General features: G+C 49.6%; 1 protein-coding gene across 14 annotated transcripts in view; it reads left to right on the top strand.

The window, feature by feature from the left end:
* Positions 1-17,969, top strand: part of FRMD4A (FERM domain containing 4A) — a 466,908-nt gene that overhangs the window by 399,086 nt on the left and 49,853 nt on the right. For 11 of the 14 annotated variants that reach the window (XR_014261317.1, XR_014261318.1, XM_082452755.1 and 8 more), the window contains 3 exons: positions 5,276-5,352; positions 10,462-10,600; positions 16,527-16,668. Coding sequence is in view for 12 of the 14 variants with exons in the window: in XM_082452755.1 (XP_082308881.1) it covers positions 5,276-5,352; positions 10,462-10,600; positions 16,527-16,668 (358 nt within the window). In the remaining 2 variants the exon portion in view is untranslated. Of the gene's footprint in view, positions 1-4,564; positions 5,106-5,134; positions 5,198-5,275; positions 5,353-10,461; positions 10,601-16,526; positions 16,669-17,969 lie in introns of those variants that run through there. The other 3 variants (XM_082452751.1, XM_082452752.1, XM_082452749.1) reach the window with 3 other exon arrangements.

Genomic DNA, 17,969 nt, shown 5'->3' with positions numbered 1-17,969 from the left:
AGTAAAGCCTCATCAGGGGACACCTGATAAAATTCTCTGAACGTGCAGGCTTGGGGTTTCTGTGTTGTGCTCCCATTTTAATTCAAGTCCATCCTGTTGGGGTTGAGTGATTCCTTTTGTCCTGTATCCCTCACGATGTGTGGCAGCTCATTTTTATTTGCCGAAGTGCATAAATACACCTGGAGATGAGTGAGTGACAGCCCTACTTCTAGAGGGTGAACAGAGCAGAAATGAAATCAGGAAGTGGGTGTTTTTTAGTTGGTATGTTTCATCCTGAGTTCGGAGGTTATTCCTGGTTGTGAGTCTGATTCTTCTTACGAGAGAACTCCTTGCTGGTGTTTGGAAGGCAGGCAGCCAAGAGCCTTTGGAGAAGTGATCACTTCAAGATCGGCTTGAAACAACTCTGTTCTTGCTCATCGTCCGGTCCTCCTGGTACGTTAGAAAGAACCCAGGACAGAAGTCCCAAGAGTGGGCCCGGCATCAATTACTTATTTAACCTCTGCCCCCCACCCCGGCCTTGCTCTATCTGTGGGAGATGGGGACTGGCCAGATGGCTGACGGGATTCAGTATAATGGTCCCTCTAGAAGCAGCAGGAAGTTAGTCAGAGAGAGGTCATTAAGAGGCTTGGTGACTCAGCCTCAGAGACAGGAGGAAGACGAGGCTCCCCCAAGTCCTGGTCAAGAATCAGAGCCACTAGAGCGGGCTTCCTCTCAAGCCTTTATTTCCGCCTCGTTCCGAGAGCTCACCCACCACCCCACGTGCTGTGCTAGCGCCCAGTAAACACTGGCTGTGGAGGAAGTCTCAGGGATCCAAGGCCCCTCTGCCTGTCCCCGCTGTGCCTTCACCCACTGAGAAAGAACAGGACATGAGTCCTCCTTGGCCCTGACTTTCAGCGTACACAGGATGTGGGAATCTGGCAGAGCAGCTACTAGGACCCAGTAACCTGGTCCTGCTCGTTCAGTGTTTTTAGTGCATCCTGCTGTGCTCAGGGCTCAAAGGCTCTATTTATTAGCCACTCTTGTCTGCTTTCCGTGGATAAACGTTTCCCATTTCCTCTTTTATACATTATGACATTGGGGCCCGGAAAGGGGAAGTGGAGGGCCTGTGATCACTTGGGAATCACACATCTGGGTCAGAAGCCACGAATCCACATCCAGGACCAGCCATGGTCCCAGCCATGGCGACAGGCACGCTCTCGATGAAACCGCTTCTGGATGGTTTCTCTATGTTTTTGTTTTCCAGGCAAGGCCAAATTATTAAGGCTGTTCTTAATCATGATTCTTGTTGTTTGTTAGTCCCTGATGGAAAGCTACGGATACTGAGGCATCTCTGTATGGAAAACCAGAAGAACCCAGGTCTCTGAGACAAGAAAGGAGTGATATGTATTATCGTTTACAGCCTGTAAAGGAAAGAAAATCCAGTGTGTAGGATGGAAAAGATGTGGCTTTTTACTTCCTACCTAGAGTCACATTGCTGCTTGTTTGTAAAAATCATTCCACTCATAAAGTTAACCATCCATTAGTGAGTAAGAGCTGTTCCCACTAATTGGGGGACCTATGGGGAAAGGAACAAGTTAGAGGTTAGAGTAATGGGCCAGGTGCCCTTGATTCCTATTTCTGGTTCCTTCACTGACTTGCTGTGTGGCCTTAGGCATTTTCCTCTAATTTCTCTGGGCCTTGTTTTCCCCAAGAAGAAAATTTCCCACTTGGTCTTCTTGGGGGGATGCTAAAGGATCAAAGAAGAGACATCTGCTTTTTAAAGATGCCCAGATGAAGTGCATTAGAAAGGCCTTTTTCATAGGTATTAATAAGCCCTTTGATTACTGATAGACTGTGTGTTTGAGCTTTTAGGTACCTCCTTGGACAGAATTGGCCATAGAAATTAGGCAAAATCCTAAGGGCTCTAGCCCAGTTGTAACCATCATTGTGTGTCCGGCGAGTCTTTATGGGGTGTCTTTAGCTGGTGATGATGGGTTATGATGGCTGCACTGAGCCCGGGAGGCTCCCCCGAACTGACACAGACGATCAGGGGCCGTCCCCAAACCAGCACATCGGAGGCCAGTGTACCCTGTTCATAAAGGGAGGCCCGGTCAAGCGTCTGCTCTTTATCTGCTTGTTGTTCAACTCTGCCAGCGTCAGAGGGGAGGGTGTGGTAGGTGGGGTCCCTGTGCCCACCATCAGCCCACCTTGGTGCGTGGGGGCGTCCAGCTGCCTTCATCCCCCTGTTCCCCAACACCTCCTGTCTCCCCGAAGTGGGGGGGAAAGGACAAGGCCATTGTTCCCTCGTGAGCACCTCCTCTTGGGTTCCTGGGACCTTCCTGTCCTGGAAAACTGCCCTCCTTCCCTCCCTCCCTTCCCAATATTTCATTTGGAAAAAAAATCCCTGCCTAGAGCAAACATGAGGCAAAGCCACTGCTCTACCCGCTGTTGGAAATGTCTAGAGACAGTACATCCATCCTCCTGGGGAGATGCCAGGAGCCAGGCCGTCAGGGTTCAGTGCCGAGAGAGCAGGAATCTGGGCAGGGGCAGCAGGTGGGAGGGCCACAACAGAGCCCGGATGGTTTTGTTTCGGTCCTTGGCAGACGTGAGACTCTCCACACCGGGGGAGCACTTCCGGGGAAGGCCCGGCGTGTATTCTGTTTTGCAAAAAGTCGGGGAGGGAGGAGTTGCCAGGGAACCCCCCGCTCCCTGAGTGTTGGGCTTTGGGGTTTTTCACCAGGTGGGGGGGGGGGCTTCCGACCCAAGGCCCAAGAGAGGTGCTCGCAAGCACACCCACAAAGAGAAAGCTTGTGGAGGTGTGCCCATCAGATGCACCTTCCCCCAAGCGCTGCCCAGCCCAGGACAGCGCCCGTGGCATTAGCACCGGTCAGGACCAGTGACATAATCTGCAGGCCCGGGACAGAATGAAAATGCAGGGCCCGTTGATCAGTCTTATTGAGAATTTCAAGATGGAGACAGCAGAACGTTAAAACCAAGCACGGGGCCCTCAGGTCACATACCTGTGAAGCGGGTCCTGGGCAGGTGGGTTCAGCACAGGGGCTGCGGGTCCCCCTCAGGGACAAGCCATCTACCACTCACCCCTCTCTTCAGAGGAAAGGGCGGGCAGGGCACTAAATCTGTACACTTCCTTGAAGATTTCCAGGATGCAGATCATCAACCTTTATTGTCTTAAACCCTGACAACAGGGCTTGAGTTTAAAAAAAAAAAAAAAAAAAAAACTTAAGAATTATTTCGGTTGTTCTGGAGTTAATCTCCTTTATTCGCCAGGATTTGGGAGAAGTAAGAACAACTAGGAATTGCACTGAGATCCGAGTTCATTGAGCATTTACTTTGTACCGGTACCGTGCCGAGGATCTGTTGCCTCTACCTTAGAGGAGCGTTATTGCCATTTTACAGACGGGAAAACTGAGGCTGAAGGAAATGCAGTCACTTGCCTAAGGTCACACAGTTTGGATATAGGGGAGTCAGGCTTCAAACGGATGCAGTCGGAGTCCAGAGCATGTGTCTGGCCACGTTGTTCTGTGTACTACCTCCAGGTTATAAGGTTAAGGAGCTGTGAGTTCCGGTGCTTTTGTGTCTGTAGCTAAGTTCAGGTGGACCATCTGTATATATCTAACAATGGGGGGGGCGGTCAGAGAGGAAATTTCCACATTTCACTGAGGGATTTAGCAGAGCATCAGATAAGAGCATAAGACTCAGACCTGGGACTCAAGTAATCGACTACACAGGTGGCATTTCACCTGTGATCTGACACAAGGCTATCTGAGCTCATGTAGGACTTGCTTTCCTTGGAACTGACCTGAAAGGAGAAAAAGAAGTACAGTTTTCCTTGGACTTCAGAGCAAAATGTACTCTGAGCTGGGAACAAAAGAGGTAGCTCTGGAATCAGAAAAAAGACATGTCCTCCTCCCTATTAGTCAGACAAAATAATTGTAAAATTCTGCAGAGCAGGTTGTGAGAAGCATGCAGCCATTCTAGAAACAGTTTTTATTCCAGCCCAGTTTGACAAAGGGGCGAAGTCCTCTGGCCAAGCCGGGAGGAGCCGTGTCCTGGGTAGATCAGGGCCGGGTGGCTGGGACACAGAAATTGTCATCTTTAAGGAGAAAATGTGAGCAGGTCAGAGAGGGTCAGGGGCCCCCGTTGAGAGGATGCTGGGTCTAGGATGAGACCCTAAAAAGCATTTGCCTTAACTGAGTGGGTGAAGAAAGGGAGGGTCAGGGGAGAAATCAGCCTCTCCCAGGATGAAACTCTGACCCTTCTTTGGGCTCAATAAACTCAGATTCTCAGTCTATACAAGGGGCTACAGTATGCATCAAATATAACTATGAACGTTACGGGCATAACTTGAACCTCTTTTGACATTTCTCAGAGAGTTTAAGTAACTTTCTTTTTCATCCAATGAAAGAACCCCCTTCCCGAGTAATGCTGCAGCCTTGATTACTCCCAAACATCGTAGTTAACAGGCGTACTCGTCCCAGGAGGAATGTCCACCAGGGCCAGAGGGGCCCATCAGGCAGTGCCAGGAACTCTGTTTAGCTCCCACTGTTCAGAACTGCCTTAATTTCGCTCTCTGCCTCCCTGAGCGCAGCAAGCTCCTGGCTGCAGAGTCCTGCCAGCCCCAGGACTCCTGATATTCTTTGTGCTGCAGAAAGAAGCCGGGCTTGACAGGCTCATATTGTTATCTTGAGTTGCCTGCCCCCAAATAGAGTCCTAGCAGCCCCCCGCCCTTGTCGGGGAAGCTTCCCCAGGCGCCCCAGATCACCAGGGCGAGCTGGGCTCTTACACATTCATGGGCAGGAAGTAGAGTCCCGAGGGGAGGCTGGGAATGTGACCGCCTTCCCAGTTCGGCCCTGGAGGGAGGAAGCTTGGTTCCGCATGCAGGCAGATGGCTACTGGTCCCTCCCTCCGCCAGCCCGCCCTCCTCTCCCCCCACCTCCCCCTCTCCTTGGAGGGAAAAGTCTGCAGAGCTGGGAACTGTCTTGGAGAATTCAACAAAGGCCAAGCAGAGCCGGGGAACCACTTGAAAAGAACTTGTTTTGTTCCCGTTGAGAAGCCTTCAGGAAAATCCACAGCCACATTGCTGGGGTTTTGAACTGAAGAGCAGCGTGCGTGTGTGTGCGTGTGTGTGTGTGTCAAGCAAGAGGCACAGGAGGTGCAAACAACTACTGTTTCAGCTTTGATAAGGAAACTGCCAGCTGTAAGTTCAGCCGCAGAGGGAGGACTACAGCCGTGAACCGCCCACTCTTGAACTTCAACTGCATTGTTTTCTGTCCAGATATTCCAATGGAGGCAGTTGGAAAACCTGTATTTCAGAGAGAAGAAGTTTTCTGTGGAAGTTCATGACCCACGCAGGTAAGCTAGACAAGTCCTTTTCTTCTGGGAGCGTGTGGCCTCGCCGGCATATTACTTATATTACTGTTTCTGTGCTGTCACTGTTCATGTTAATTTGGGGGGGGAAGAGGATGGTTGATCGGGAGAATAGAGTTCAAATAAGACAGCAGAGCTTTGTTTTTGTTCTATGTGTTGAGAAATACAGTGGGTTCGTGTGTGTGTGTGTGTGTGTGTGCACGCGTGCGTGTGTGAAATTAGCAGTTCCATGGTCATCTCATCTGGCTACACGTATTACTTGCTCATACGCGTGGAGTTGTCTTTACAAGCCGGGGCATTTTAGGAAAGATTTGTAGCACTTCAGAACAATCACCAAATTAAAGGGAGCGGTGGTCTGAGTCCTTCTAGGAAGTTTCTGCCAGAGGAGAGTCTGAAGGATGGCTTGTCAGAGCTCCTGAGAACGTGTCAGGTTGAAGAGTCAGCAGCAGAACGAACCTACGGCGGAAAGAGTTGTGCTAAATTGTTTCATTCCGTGAGCTGTGATTTTAGGGTGTTTGCCGTGGTGGGTAGATGTGAAAGAAATACAAGTCTTTTTCTCTCCACCTCACATTGTATCCCAGGGGGCACTCGGGTCAAAGTCAATGCTCTCCAAGTCCAATGCCAAACAATAGGGTCCCATTTTGGAACGCAGCAAGCCCGGCGTGGAAGGTTCTCGGGGCAGCATGTACCGTGGCTTTTCCTCTCTTTGTCTGCTAGTCCTAGAGTTATAGGCAGCCCAGAAGCGGCAGCAAAATTCCCTAAAAACAGACCTAACGCTCAAGGATAAATCGCTTTCGATAGGTCCAAAAGCCGACTTAGAACAAGAAGGTAGCCCTGGGAAGACAGTGGAAAGATGAGGCCCTGTGGAGGAGAAGGTGTGGCTGTTAGGTGCTGTCTGTACCCCAGCAGCCCTGGTTCGGGAAAGAGGGGCTGTTGGCATCAGTCCCTCACACACATGGCTTCTGGGCACTCAAGCCGAGGTGCCTCCCAGAAAGTTCTCAGCATGAGAATAAGATTTTGCCCCATCAGAGGATGAGGCTTGTGGGGTGATGTCCGTTCCTGCAGCCAGTGATAACCCAGGAGGACTGCTGTGCCGCTTGCCTGGCCACGTAATCTGCGTGAAACAGAACTCCCCCCGACACCCCGTGGTTACTATGCAACAGGCAAGCGGAGAACATCTTAGAGATTCGTGTCTCGTTGTCAGGTGATGATAGAGAGCGTTGGCAGTATAACAGCCTGTGCAGCGTTTTTTCAGGGTCCTGTGATGAAGGGTCTCAGGATCCAGAGACCCTGTCTCTGCAGAGCAGGAACGCATTGATTCAGGCCAGGCAGGGGGGCGAGGGATGCTGAAAGTCATGTCCCAGAATGAATGTTGCCACAGTGGGTCAGATGCAGAAAGCGGATGATTGACAGAATAAAGACTGGAGATTGGATGGTCTAAGAGGCTGAGCGTAGGACTAGCCAGACTCTCCAGGCCTGTGCTCTGCTGGGAATTCTGCTAATGCGGAGGCACCTTGGACGCATCCTGGAGTGAGTGGGCGGTGTGTGTGTGTGTGTGTGTGTGTGTGTGTGTGTGTGTGTACTCGTCGTGTTCTTTCTGTGTCTGGGTCTATTGTCCTATTCGTGATGTAATACTAAATTCCCTTCCCTTTCCCAAGACCCAGGGATATTGGAAACAGTCCAAACCTCATGTTACTATCATGTGGGCTTTTAGCCTATTAAATGAAAGTGATCAGTCTCACATTTGTTGAGTAGCTCCTATGTCCAGGCACAGTTACGTGTCCTGGGGTATAGAAGGAAGCCCTGAAAGAACTTCTAGCACAGTTGGAGAGACAGAAGAAGGAACTTGATGTTTATTAAGTGTTTACTATGCACAGTCACTGTTCTAAACACTTGGATAGTTATCTCATTGGGTCCTCGCTATAACCCCAGAAAGTAGGTACTAGTATTCCTGTTCTACTTGGGAAACAGGCACAGAAGAAGCAGAGTAACCGGCTCCAGGTTACAAAAAGCTAGTTAAGGGGTAAAGGCAGGATATGAACCCAGGGAGTCTGGCTCCAAAGCTCATGTGACTTACCGCCATGCTATACACAGACAGCGGGTACCAAGTGCCAGATGGCACAGCCTGTAAATGCTGAAGGTGGCCAGGCTGGTCTGGGGAGGCTTCTTGCGAAGGAGAAATCTTAGCTAAGGATATAAAACTCAAGGTGGGCCCTCAGGGGGATAGAGATGTCGGGCAGGTGGGCCTAAGAGAGAAGTGCAGGAGCCAGAGGCAGGCTGAGCACAGAACGTGAGCACGTCCCCTCAAGGAAAGTAGTCCTCTGTCAGCCTAGAGACACGCAGGGAGAGGCGAGGGGAGACAAGGAGAGGCCAGGGACGTGGCTTCCTTGATGGCAGCGGTGGAAACCCAGGTTGACAATGCCTTTAAAGGCACCTTTTCCAAATGCTCAGCAGGGCAGGCAAAGGGGATTGTTCCAGGTTAGCTACTTAGTTTAGTGGCCAAGCCAAAGCTCCAACCCCGTCATCTGGGGGGTCGGAGCCCCACCTGGCGCTGCAGTAAGCATTCCTCTACGGCCTCCTGGCTCTGCTCCAGTTAAACCTGTCATCCTGCTGCTGTTGCCTTGTTTATTTGAACACAGAAGAGCCATCTAATCAACTGTACTGTGTTGGGATGGTTCAGGGGTCATCCCCTCCCCCAAACCAGGAAGGAAGCCAGGACCAAAGTTATAGGATGGCAAGTGTGGTGCAGAATCGTGTCCTGAAGATGGATGTCCTGGGACACTGTGAGGGCAGGGCATGGCTCGGCTGTCCCAGAAGATGCTTCCAGATTTGCTCTCCTGGACCGCTGTCCTAATCAATACCCAGCGTTGTTTCTGCGGTTCTCTGGGCTTGGCAAATATTCCGTTTCTAAGGTTTTGGCAAAGCAGGAGAGTTGGTGGGGTGGGAAGAGCCTGAAGCAAGCAGTGTAGAGAAGAGATAAATTCATAATCAAGCAGGAGAAACACTCTGAGAGCATCTGATTTAGGTGCTCCTGGGAACTCCCAGACCAGCCAGCCTCTTCCCTCCCCTCCCCCGCCTTACCTGAAAAACACACCTAGCCTGGCACTGCTCTCACTACCGCCCCTGAAATACATTTCAAGTTACTTTTCCTTTCCAATTCACCTTTTCTGGGAGAAAAAAAAAAAATGAATTTACTCCCAGGATCAGCCATTGCCACGGAAGCCAGAGTGAGTATTCAGATCAGTTTCTTTTTACGCGTGCAGAGACCATGCGGGTTTCCTCCTCACTCTCTTGCTGGCTCCTTTGCCATTATTTGTAATTGTGTGTTCCTTTGTGAGCTGGCATTTTCTCTTAACTTTAGTTACAACCAAAGGGAAGAATAACACCCTGCTTAGAATCAATAGCATTAACGAACCACCAGATTTAAATTCCTCCTTAAAAGTGGGTCTGGAGAACACCTACTGTTAAATCTTGAGCCCCCAGGGGAAGGTGATCAGAGCAGCTTCTAATCTTCAAGGGAAAACTTGCCATGAAAATAATGTGATTATTCACAAGTCCTGACTACCCCAAGGTTCATCCAAATGAGATAGCTCAATCTTGAACACACATTGTTCTTCTGATGTGCACGTAAGATACCCCAAACCTTACCCCACTGTCCCATCACATTGCCCTACACACACACGCACACACACATGTGTGCACGCACATGCACACACATGTATGGAAACACATTCTCAGATTTCACTTGCAAAATCATGTACCCATCCTATAAAGTATACTTCACTGAGAACATAATCATATAACTCTTTTTCCCCTTGATTCCATTAATGTGATGAATTACGTTGGGACCGTTCTTTCCCACCTTCAATTTAAAGTCTGACTGCCTCTCTGCTCCGTGCATATGTCCTCCACATCTCCTACACAGACGTGTATGTGGACATGGGTAGTCGGTCGGCATTGGCCGGGCTCATTTCTTTCTGCCTTTCCTCTCCTGATTCTTTATACCCCACCTGCCCTCTGAATATATTTGAAACTGATAACCAACTTTCGAGGAAGATGGCGTGAGAGTAATGTAAGGAGCCCTGATTGCCTTAGATGCTGTGGCAATTAGAAGAGAATTTACTCATCCTTCACCGTAGGCAGCTTTGCCTGGTTAATAAAGGACATTGTCAAAGGCTTTTCCTGTCTCTGAAGTTTGTCTTGGCCCAGTGCCAGGAGCTGAAGACCAGAAAAGACCGTCCCGTGACCTAGAATGACCCGTCTGATTCCAGACAAGGCAGAGGCTTAGCCAAATTCTGAACCCTAAGGAGCCAGTAAATCAAAAGATTAGCATGATTCACGGTAGCCAAGATATGGAAACAACCTAAGTATCCATTGATGGATGAACAGATAAAGAAATTGTGGTGTATAGTCACAACGGAATATCATTCAACCTTAAAAAAAGAAAAAGAAGATCCTGCCATTTACAACAACATGGATGGACCTGGAGGGTATTTTGAAGTGAAATAAAGCAGACACAGAAAGACAAGAACTGCATGATCTTACTTATAGGTGGAATCTAAAAGAGTCACAGAGGCAGAGAGTAGAACAAGAGTTACCAGGGATGCGGAAGTAGGGGAAATGGAGAGAGATGCTGGTCCAAGGGTATACAAAGTGCTAGTTATGTAGGATGAATAAGCCTAGAGATTTAATGTACAGCCTGGTGACTGTAGTGAATAGCACTGTATTATACACTGGTAATTGGCTAGGAGTGGATTTCAGGTGCTTTCATCACACACATGCACACACGATGGTAACTGTGTGAGGAGAGGAAATGTTCTTTAGCTTGACTGCAGTGATCACTTCACTGTGTATATGTATCAGTACATCAAATCATCATGTTCTGTACCTTAAATAGAATGAACTTTTATTTAAAGAATAAAATGAAAAGATGAGCTCCGCCAGCCAGTTCCGTGTGTGCGTGCACGCTTGCTAATCTGTTACCTTTATGCCGGAGCTTTTAGGACCCAGTGGGTTCTCGGTAGAAGCTGTTGACGGAGGATTATAGCCCCTCATTGTAAGCGTGTTTGACCCTTCTGATTCTTGCTCTCCCAGGGCTTCAGTGACGAGGAGGACGTTTGGACACAGCGGCATCGCAGTGCACACGTGGTACGCGTGTCCGGCACTGATCAAGTCCATCTGGGCTATGGCCATTAGCCAACACCAGTTCTATCTGGACAGAAAGCAGAGTAAGGTAAGTCCCTTTCCTGGGACCGGGAGGGCCTCTGACAAGACCAGACCTTTCCCTGAGCTGTGAGCAGACGAGGGCCCTTGTCTGGATCTTGTAGCTGGGGGGTTAGGAGTTGGATGGCTGGGGAGACCCTGCATCCCTTGCTCTGAGATGTGCACAGGTGAGACTGGCCTCTTAGGACCATAGGAGGCAGCTCCTGAGATCAGCTCTTGAAGAGAATAACATGTCCTCAGCGACTTGGTCAACCACGGTCAGAGCCACTCAGACCATTTGCTGCAGCCAAGTAGGGCCCTTTTGAGGAATTCCCCCCCGTGCTTTTGAACCTCAGGAGCCTCTCCTGGAAGTAAGCAGTCAAGTCCTTTTGGGTGTGTAAACAGTGGCATATTGTTTTCCTTTTGAGGGAAAAAAAAAAACAAAAAGGAACCATTCGCAACTAATAGACACCACCTAACTGTTGAGGATAATTGCTGTGAAAACCCTCCAGGCTTTTCCAACTGCCAACTCCATTTCTTAAAAATGCAAAACCGGAAACATTATAATAATAATAATTTAAAAAAAGGCAACGAGTCTGTTTCCCTAAGGTAGACCTGGAGCCTCAGGCCGTAGTAAACAGTCATCCTCCAAGGGAGGTTTGACCCAGCCCCAGTTCAGACACACACATGGGCGCGGTGGGAAAATGACGTCTCCTTGGTTCACACACAGCTTATATCAACCCTCTGCCCCCTCTTCCTCCAGCCTTGTCTGCGTGCTTCCCTTGCCTTCCCCGCACAAGCCACTCCCATTCATTATCCGTCAGGTGAAGAGCCATATCAAGGTGGGCTCTGCACCTTTCTCAGGATCCTGCTGGCTTGGGCCAGGTGGGGAGTGGAATACAGAGCTTCAGAGGGAGGTCGACCTTGGCCCCTGGTCTAGTCAGTACCACCACCTGTGGGAGGTTTTATCCCATCCCGTGCGTCCTAGAGAGGGGAGGAAGTGGCAGGACCCTGGGCTTACTGGGCCCAAGATTTATTGGATTGGTGCCCTTTTGGATGCTTGTGGCTTCCTCTTTTGCCTTATTTTCCTTCTGAGTGGAGTTGCTCTTTCCCTGGCTTGGGGGGGGAGGATTGGAAGGGAGAGAGTTGGGGTTGAGTGGGAGGTAAGAGAAAGATAGTAAGAAAACAGGACAGGAAGAAAGCAAACAATCCCTCAAGTCATAATTCAGTTTCAATCACAGCCTTTCCCATGTAGGAGTCACGTTCTCCTTTGTAACACATTTTCTCTTCTCCTAAGTCTTCTTCCTCCCCCCCTGTTTTGGTCATTTTCGTGGGGTGAATGGGAACAGTGTGGAATATTTTTGTTGCCAGGAATAATGAGAGTATTCTACATCGCTCCTGGTGATGGTGGGCATTGGCACAGGAATTTGAGGCCCGATTAGATCCAAAGAAACGGGGCCAGAATCTTTTGACTCATGCTTTAGATTGAGACAGTGGTTGGGTGTCAGTGTTTTGCCCTCCAGTGGCAGGAGCTGGAGGTCAAAACCTGAGAACATTGATTCCATCCTCCGTATTGTTTGGCAGTGCGTCATGAGGGGTAGAGAGTCTGGCAACCCACCTGAACCCCACTGCCAATTCCTCTTGCGGGCAGACCCTACACACACTGATTTTGAATGGGGAAAAGAAAAAGCCTATCTCACCCTAAGGATGGTATATTAGCTGTTAGAACTCCTCCTCCCTGTGCTGGCTTTTTACATTAGAGGATCTATGGGGTAAGGCAGGAGGCCCATACTTAGGGCTCTGCAACCCTGCTCTCAAAGATGGTCTTACTCTGCAGCTGGAGAAGCCTTATTCAGCAGGCTTACAGGTCAACCCACTGATGTAACAAGTAAACCTCAAAAAGTAACTATCAAAAGATCACTTATTAACAAGAAGTGTCTTTCAAGAGACCAAACCAAATGCTCACAGCAATAGGGAACTTTCAGCTCGGCCACCCCTGGGGGACTGAAGGAAATGCACCTACTCCCAGGAGCAGAATTTTCCCCAGATAAGCTCTGAATGTTCATAGTGCTCCGGAGCCCATGTATTTCTTGTTGGAACTGGTTGCTCAGCCTGTGGTGACTGGTGAGGAACAAGTTCCCCCATAGGGAAGTCCAAGGACTCTGCCTTCCAGTTCTCTGACCCCGGGCAAGTCTTTCCTCGCTCCTTGCTTGCTTTCCACAGTTAGAGAACAGCAAAGGAAATTCCTGACCAGAATCACTGATCAGTCCAGTGACACAGTGTTGGTGAAGTTGCTTTAGGAGATGTGTGCTATCTCTCACTGTTATCGTTACTAATCCAACATACTGTTCCCTGGCCGACACCTGTGTGTAAAGTTTAAATTCTCTAAAAGTTCCCCCAAATTAAATCAGAGATGATCAAATTCACCTTAGGAATTGTGTTACAACACCTTTCATTTCTGGAATGTTCTTCAGACAACAGTGATGTGACCCATCTCCAGTGGGCAGGATGGTTCGGGGTGAGTGATGGTTGGCAGGCCTGGAATGAAGTGTTTTCAAATATTTCTGAACAGCCAGTGTTGGCTGGCATCCTGGCCATTGCTTCACACTCTACTGTATCAGGCCATGCCAACCATTCCTTTCTCTGAAGTGCTTCAGCAAAGCCCAGGCCTCCCGAGGGATGCCCATGAACCCCAGAAACAAGTGCAATCTAGTGGTTGGAGCCAGCAGGGGTGGGTAGCTGAGAAGTCTAGTGTCCTTCCCCTGGCACTTGGTTATTTTCTTCTTTCAGGGTCCTAGTGTAAATCACTTAAGAAAATCTCTCTCTCCTTGTATCTCTCTCTCTCTCTCTCTCTCTCTCTCTCTCTCTCTCTCTCTGTCTCTGTCTCTCTCTCTCTGTCTCTCTCTCTCTCTCTCTCTCACACACACACACACACACACACACACACACACACACACACGCCTGCCCGCCCACCCACCCACCCACCCTCCATCACCAAAGACAGGGCAGAAAGAGGCCGTATTGGTTCCTTTCTGGCAGCTCATTCAGAATGAGAGGCTGTGCTGGCATCAGTCACATTTGGTAAATTATATCCGCTGACCCCAAAGATCAGAAATGTTGTCAGCTAGATCCTGCCAACATACGAACCCCAGAGCCAAGGAATGTCTTGTAGAGTTCAGAGGAAAATACTTGAAAGCTTAAATTGTTTAGTCACTGTTCCTCTGAATTCAGATTGAGGAGTTGTTGAGTTGGCCCCCAGTCCAAACATCTTTCCTTCTTCTTAATCTTTATTTTTTTTTTTCCTGATCCAGTCTGCTATTCTTCATTCCATCTAGATCAAAAGCCAAGTGAAAGCATGTCAGGAGCCAATTAAACCGTGCTTACAGAATACCCATAATAATACTTAGTACAGCAAGACCCTCCAAGCAAAACATCCAAAACTTTGGAGACTCTTCTGCTTGGGCACAAAGACTTGACTTTATAAGGAGAGAATCTCCCCATCAATTCATCTCCTCTTAGTGGTCTCTCTCCACCTGGTCTATTCAGTCATTGTGATATTTCCATTCTAGAGAGAAGCCAGTAATTTCCTAAAACTTCTAAGAATCTAGTCTCCCTTGGGAAGTGTATCTGTTGTCCCTTTTCTGTATTTTGTTTCCTGCCTCCGAGATTGGTGTGGCAGGGCTGGAGGTGGGGTGGGGACAGGTCTTCCTTGAGATTAATGAGATCCCCCAAAATCTCCAGTTGAGTCATTCATTGAACCTCACTTAGCAAATTCCTGCCAGGCCCTGATTTATATCCTATTTCTATTCCAGTGTCACTGGCCTTGATGTCTAGCATCTAATTTCGTCCTGATATCACACCTCCGTGGTGTGGGTTTTAACAGCTCCATTTTACAAGCAGGGATCTCAGTATCAGAGAGGTTGAAAATCAAGGTCAAACTGTGATTCACTGGGAAGAGCCAAGATTTCAGTCCAGATCTTTCTTACTTCAGAGCCCAGGTCCTTCAGCATGCTGAAGTGGTCTGTGTCTTCATGAGTTATTCTTGCATAACTGCAAGCGTGGGCTTCTCTTGGTAAAGCCTGGGCCTTGGTAAAAGAATAGTGCTGAAAGAAAGGAAGTGACAGATTGTGCTTTCTGTGCTTTGCTCAGAGGATAAAACTCAGCCAGGTGGATGCAACTGATATACTGTGTCAAAATGAAGCAGAGGCGCCCCTGCTTTCCGCTACAAGCCAGAAAACCCTGCGAGGGGCTGGCAGCTGGGATTATATTATGAGCAAGGAAGCCCTCACCCCAGGAAGGCAGCCTGGTTCTGAAGGCAGGGACAAAAGTTGAGGTCAGAGAGGAGACATCAGTCAAGGAAGGACCAGTGAGATAGAAGAGGGTAAGGAGGAAAATGGGTCAGACCCGGTGAACAAAACAAACAGAAAGTCTCAGCATTTCCTCTGCCCCTCAGACTCTCATCTCGTTCACGTGAGGAAAGTACTTGGCGGTCAGAAGTCATTGTCTTTCACCAATTTTGGCATCAACACGGAGGCCAGAGGAAGGGCTTGCAAGGCCTCAGGGTTCAGACAGACCCTGCTGGACCACTGTGGGCACCTGGGCTCAGGATGCGAATAAGAGGGAGCCGGGCACTGGTCTGCCCATCCTCCGTGGCTTCTCCTGTGTGGCGGACAGACCTAGTCTCACACCAGTGAACACGCATCAGAACCTCAGTTGGGACCCTCAGCTGGCTCCATCCACGCATCCCTGCCTAATCACCAGTGGCCACAGAAAGATTAGCACATGTACAGGTTATACTAGGATTTATAGTTGTTTTCCAAAAGTCTGCAGTGCAGCGAAAGCCGCTTCCTGAAGCATTGTCACAAATTGATTTCTTGAAGAAGGAAAAAAAAACCAAAAACATCCAACACACGCAGGGCACATGCAAACCCACCTCTACCTCCCAAGGTGGGAACTAGAGCAGAAAGCTTCACTGCAAACAGTTGATTTTAGGAACGTAATCGTGAATGCAGAGTCCTTTTCAAATTGCTCTAACTTGCTGTTACTGTTCGACAAAGTGGGCCAGTTAATTTGTAGAATAAATGGAGTGGACTTTTAACCATAATCTGAAGACTTTGGCTCATATGTTTAGGTACCAAAATAGAAGCAAAGCACCGTGTCAGGTGCCCCCTTAGTGGGAACCGAGCATCCAGATGAGCATTTGTTCCAGAAGCCCTTACACACCACGCTTACACACCACGCTTACACACCACGCTTACACGCCACACTTGCAGGCTGACAGTGTGGTCACTTCCCAACCCTCTAAGTTTTCATGGCTCCATGGCTAATAATTTAAGAGTTTAAACCACCTTAGAATTTACTGGAACTTCATAAATTTGCTTCAGACATCTCTTAAATCATTCACAAAGCTGAAAATTATTTTTTTCCTCCTTTTAAGCACAAAATCACGTAAAATTGCTACTGTTCATTGAGAGCTATGTAGGAGGCGGAAGGGAGGGAAGAAGAGGGGGAGGGGAGGGGTGGAGGGAGGCCTTCACTTGCCTTACTTCTTTTGACCCTAACAGAACCTTGAGCGGTCGGTGGTGCTTTCCCTGTTTTATACTTGGGAGTAATGAGGCTCCGTGAGGTGAAGTCCTTCCCCAAATCAGGACTCCACCGAGGTCTGTCTGACTCCGAAGTCCACACTTGTAAGCCCTGTACAAACAGCCTGTGGGATAACAGGCTTCGAAATTCCTCGCCGTGTCACCTCTGGAGCCTTATCTGCTCCCACCGGGAAGCTTCAGGGGATGAACCATGGGCCCTGGGGACACAGAAAAATGCGGCAGTTCGCAGGCCCTGAGGCCGTTTGCTAGATCTCGGGAAGACAGGCGGCGAGCTAGCGATCGCTGTCGTCGGCGTGTCCTGGCTGGGAGGGGAGCGTCCCCCGTCTAACCTGTCCAACCCGGTGGTCTCTCTAGTCGAAGATCCATGCCGCCCGCAGCCTGAGCGAGATCGCCATCGACCTGACGGAGACGGGGACGCTGAAGACGTCCAAGCTGGCCAACATGGGCAGCAAGGGCAAGATCATCAGCGGCAGCAGCGGCAGCCTGCTGTCCTCAGGTGGGCGGCGTCCCCCGCGGACCCCCGAGAGGGGCCCCCCGGGGCGGGGCGTGCTCCGAGGAGGCGGGGCTGAGCCGCTGGCTCTCACGTCCTGAGCAAGGTTTGCGGCCCAACGGGGATCCGAGAAAACGGCCAAGAGTATGACCGCGTGGAAGCAGGGGAGGGGGAGAAGCGGCAGTAGAGCCTCACGGTGCGGGAAGGCCACCTAAGTGCCTTCGAGCAGCCCCCAGAGCCTTCCCAGTGCTGATGGCTGAGCGGCAGGAATGCCGGCTCCAAGGACGGAAGGCGCGGGCTGCCTGTGTGTCACTCAAGGAGAATTAGACGAGGAGGGGCTGAAGGTCAGGGTCGGTGACCTACATTCTGTTCCCAGGGGGACTTCTCGAGGCTTTCCAAAGTACAGAAAACCCTTGATCGTTTGGAAGGGAGAGACCTGTCGCAGAGTGTGGTCTGGTGCGCTTTGAAAGGGAGGGTCAGGGGATCCGATTGCCGTCTGTTTCTGCCGGGCCCTGGGTCATTTGTCTTGAGGTGTCGGGAGGGGCAGAAATGCCCCGAGGTTTGAGATGGGGCTGGACTTCAGGAGGAGGGATGCCATTGGCTGGGGTGACAGGAAGGGGAGCGGTTTTGAGTTGGGCAGGGAGTGAGAGGGAGGCAAAAATTGTCTGGAACTGTTAGAAAAGTACAATGCAGTTCACTCCCCAGGCCACGTGGTCAAGGCCTGATTATTCTGGGAGCCAGTACACACTTCCTTGCCTCCGAGCCAGAGAGTAAAACAAGAAGTCTTTGCCCTACCTCATCTTCCAGGGTCATCTCTGTACATGTGGTGACTGCAGACGGTAACAGAATAAAATAAAAGAAAAAGACAGAGGGGGTGGGGAAAGCCGAAAGCTGCCTAGTTAGCTCCTGGGCTGGTGGAGTCCAATCAGAGCCAGGGAAAACCTTCAGACCTGAAGGGCGAGGGTGAAGATGGACAGGCCTTTCTAAGGTCCTGGGAGGACCCAGGTCATGTGTGCACGGGGCCAGGCGTTTTATAAAATCTGTGAACGTAACACATTTTGCATTCTTTTTCTTAAATAGAGCCACCAAAATTATATGTAGGTTTCAGGCTCCACGAAGTTGTTTCTGCCTCTGCCAGATCACCGTTAAGGTTCACCGTAAAGTAAACCTCTCACTGTCCTGGATTCTTAAAAAGTTTTCATCAATACAATGGGCCAAGTAATCATTGTTTCTGAGGCTTAGAGGTTTACAGTGAAGACCGTGGACAGTGCTGTAGCAAAGAGAATGCCATTCAAAGTCCAAGACCC

Source organism: Balaenoptera physalus (assembly GCF_965194825.1).
Source record: "Balaenoptera physalus genome assembly, chromosome: 2".
NCBI classification, from domain to species: Eukaryota; Metazoa; Chordata; class Mammalia; order Artiodactyla; family Balaenopteridae; genus Balaenoptera; species Balaenoptera physalus.
The sequence above is the reverse complement of the archived record's forward strand: the minus strand, read 5'-3'. Positions and strand labels throughout refer to the sequence as shown.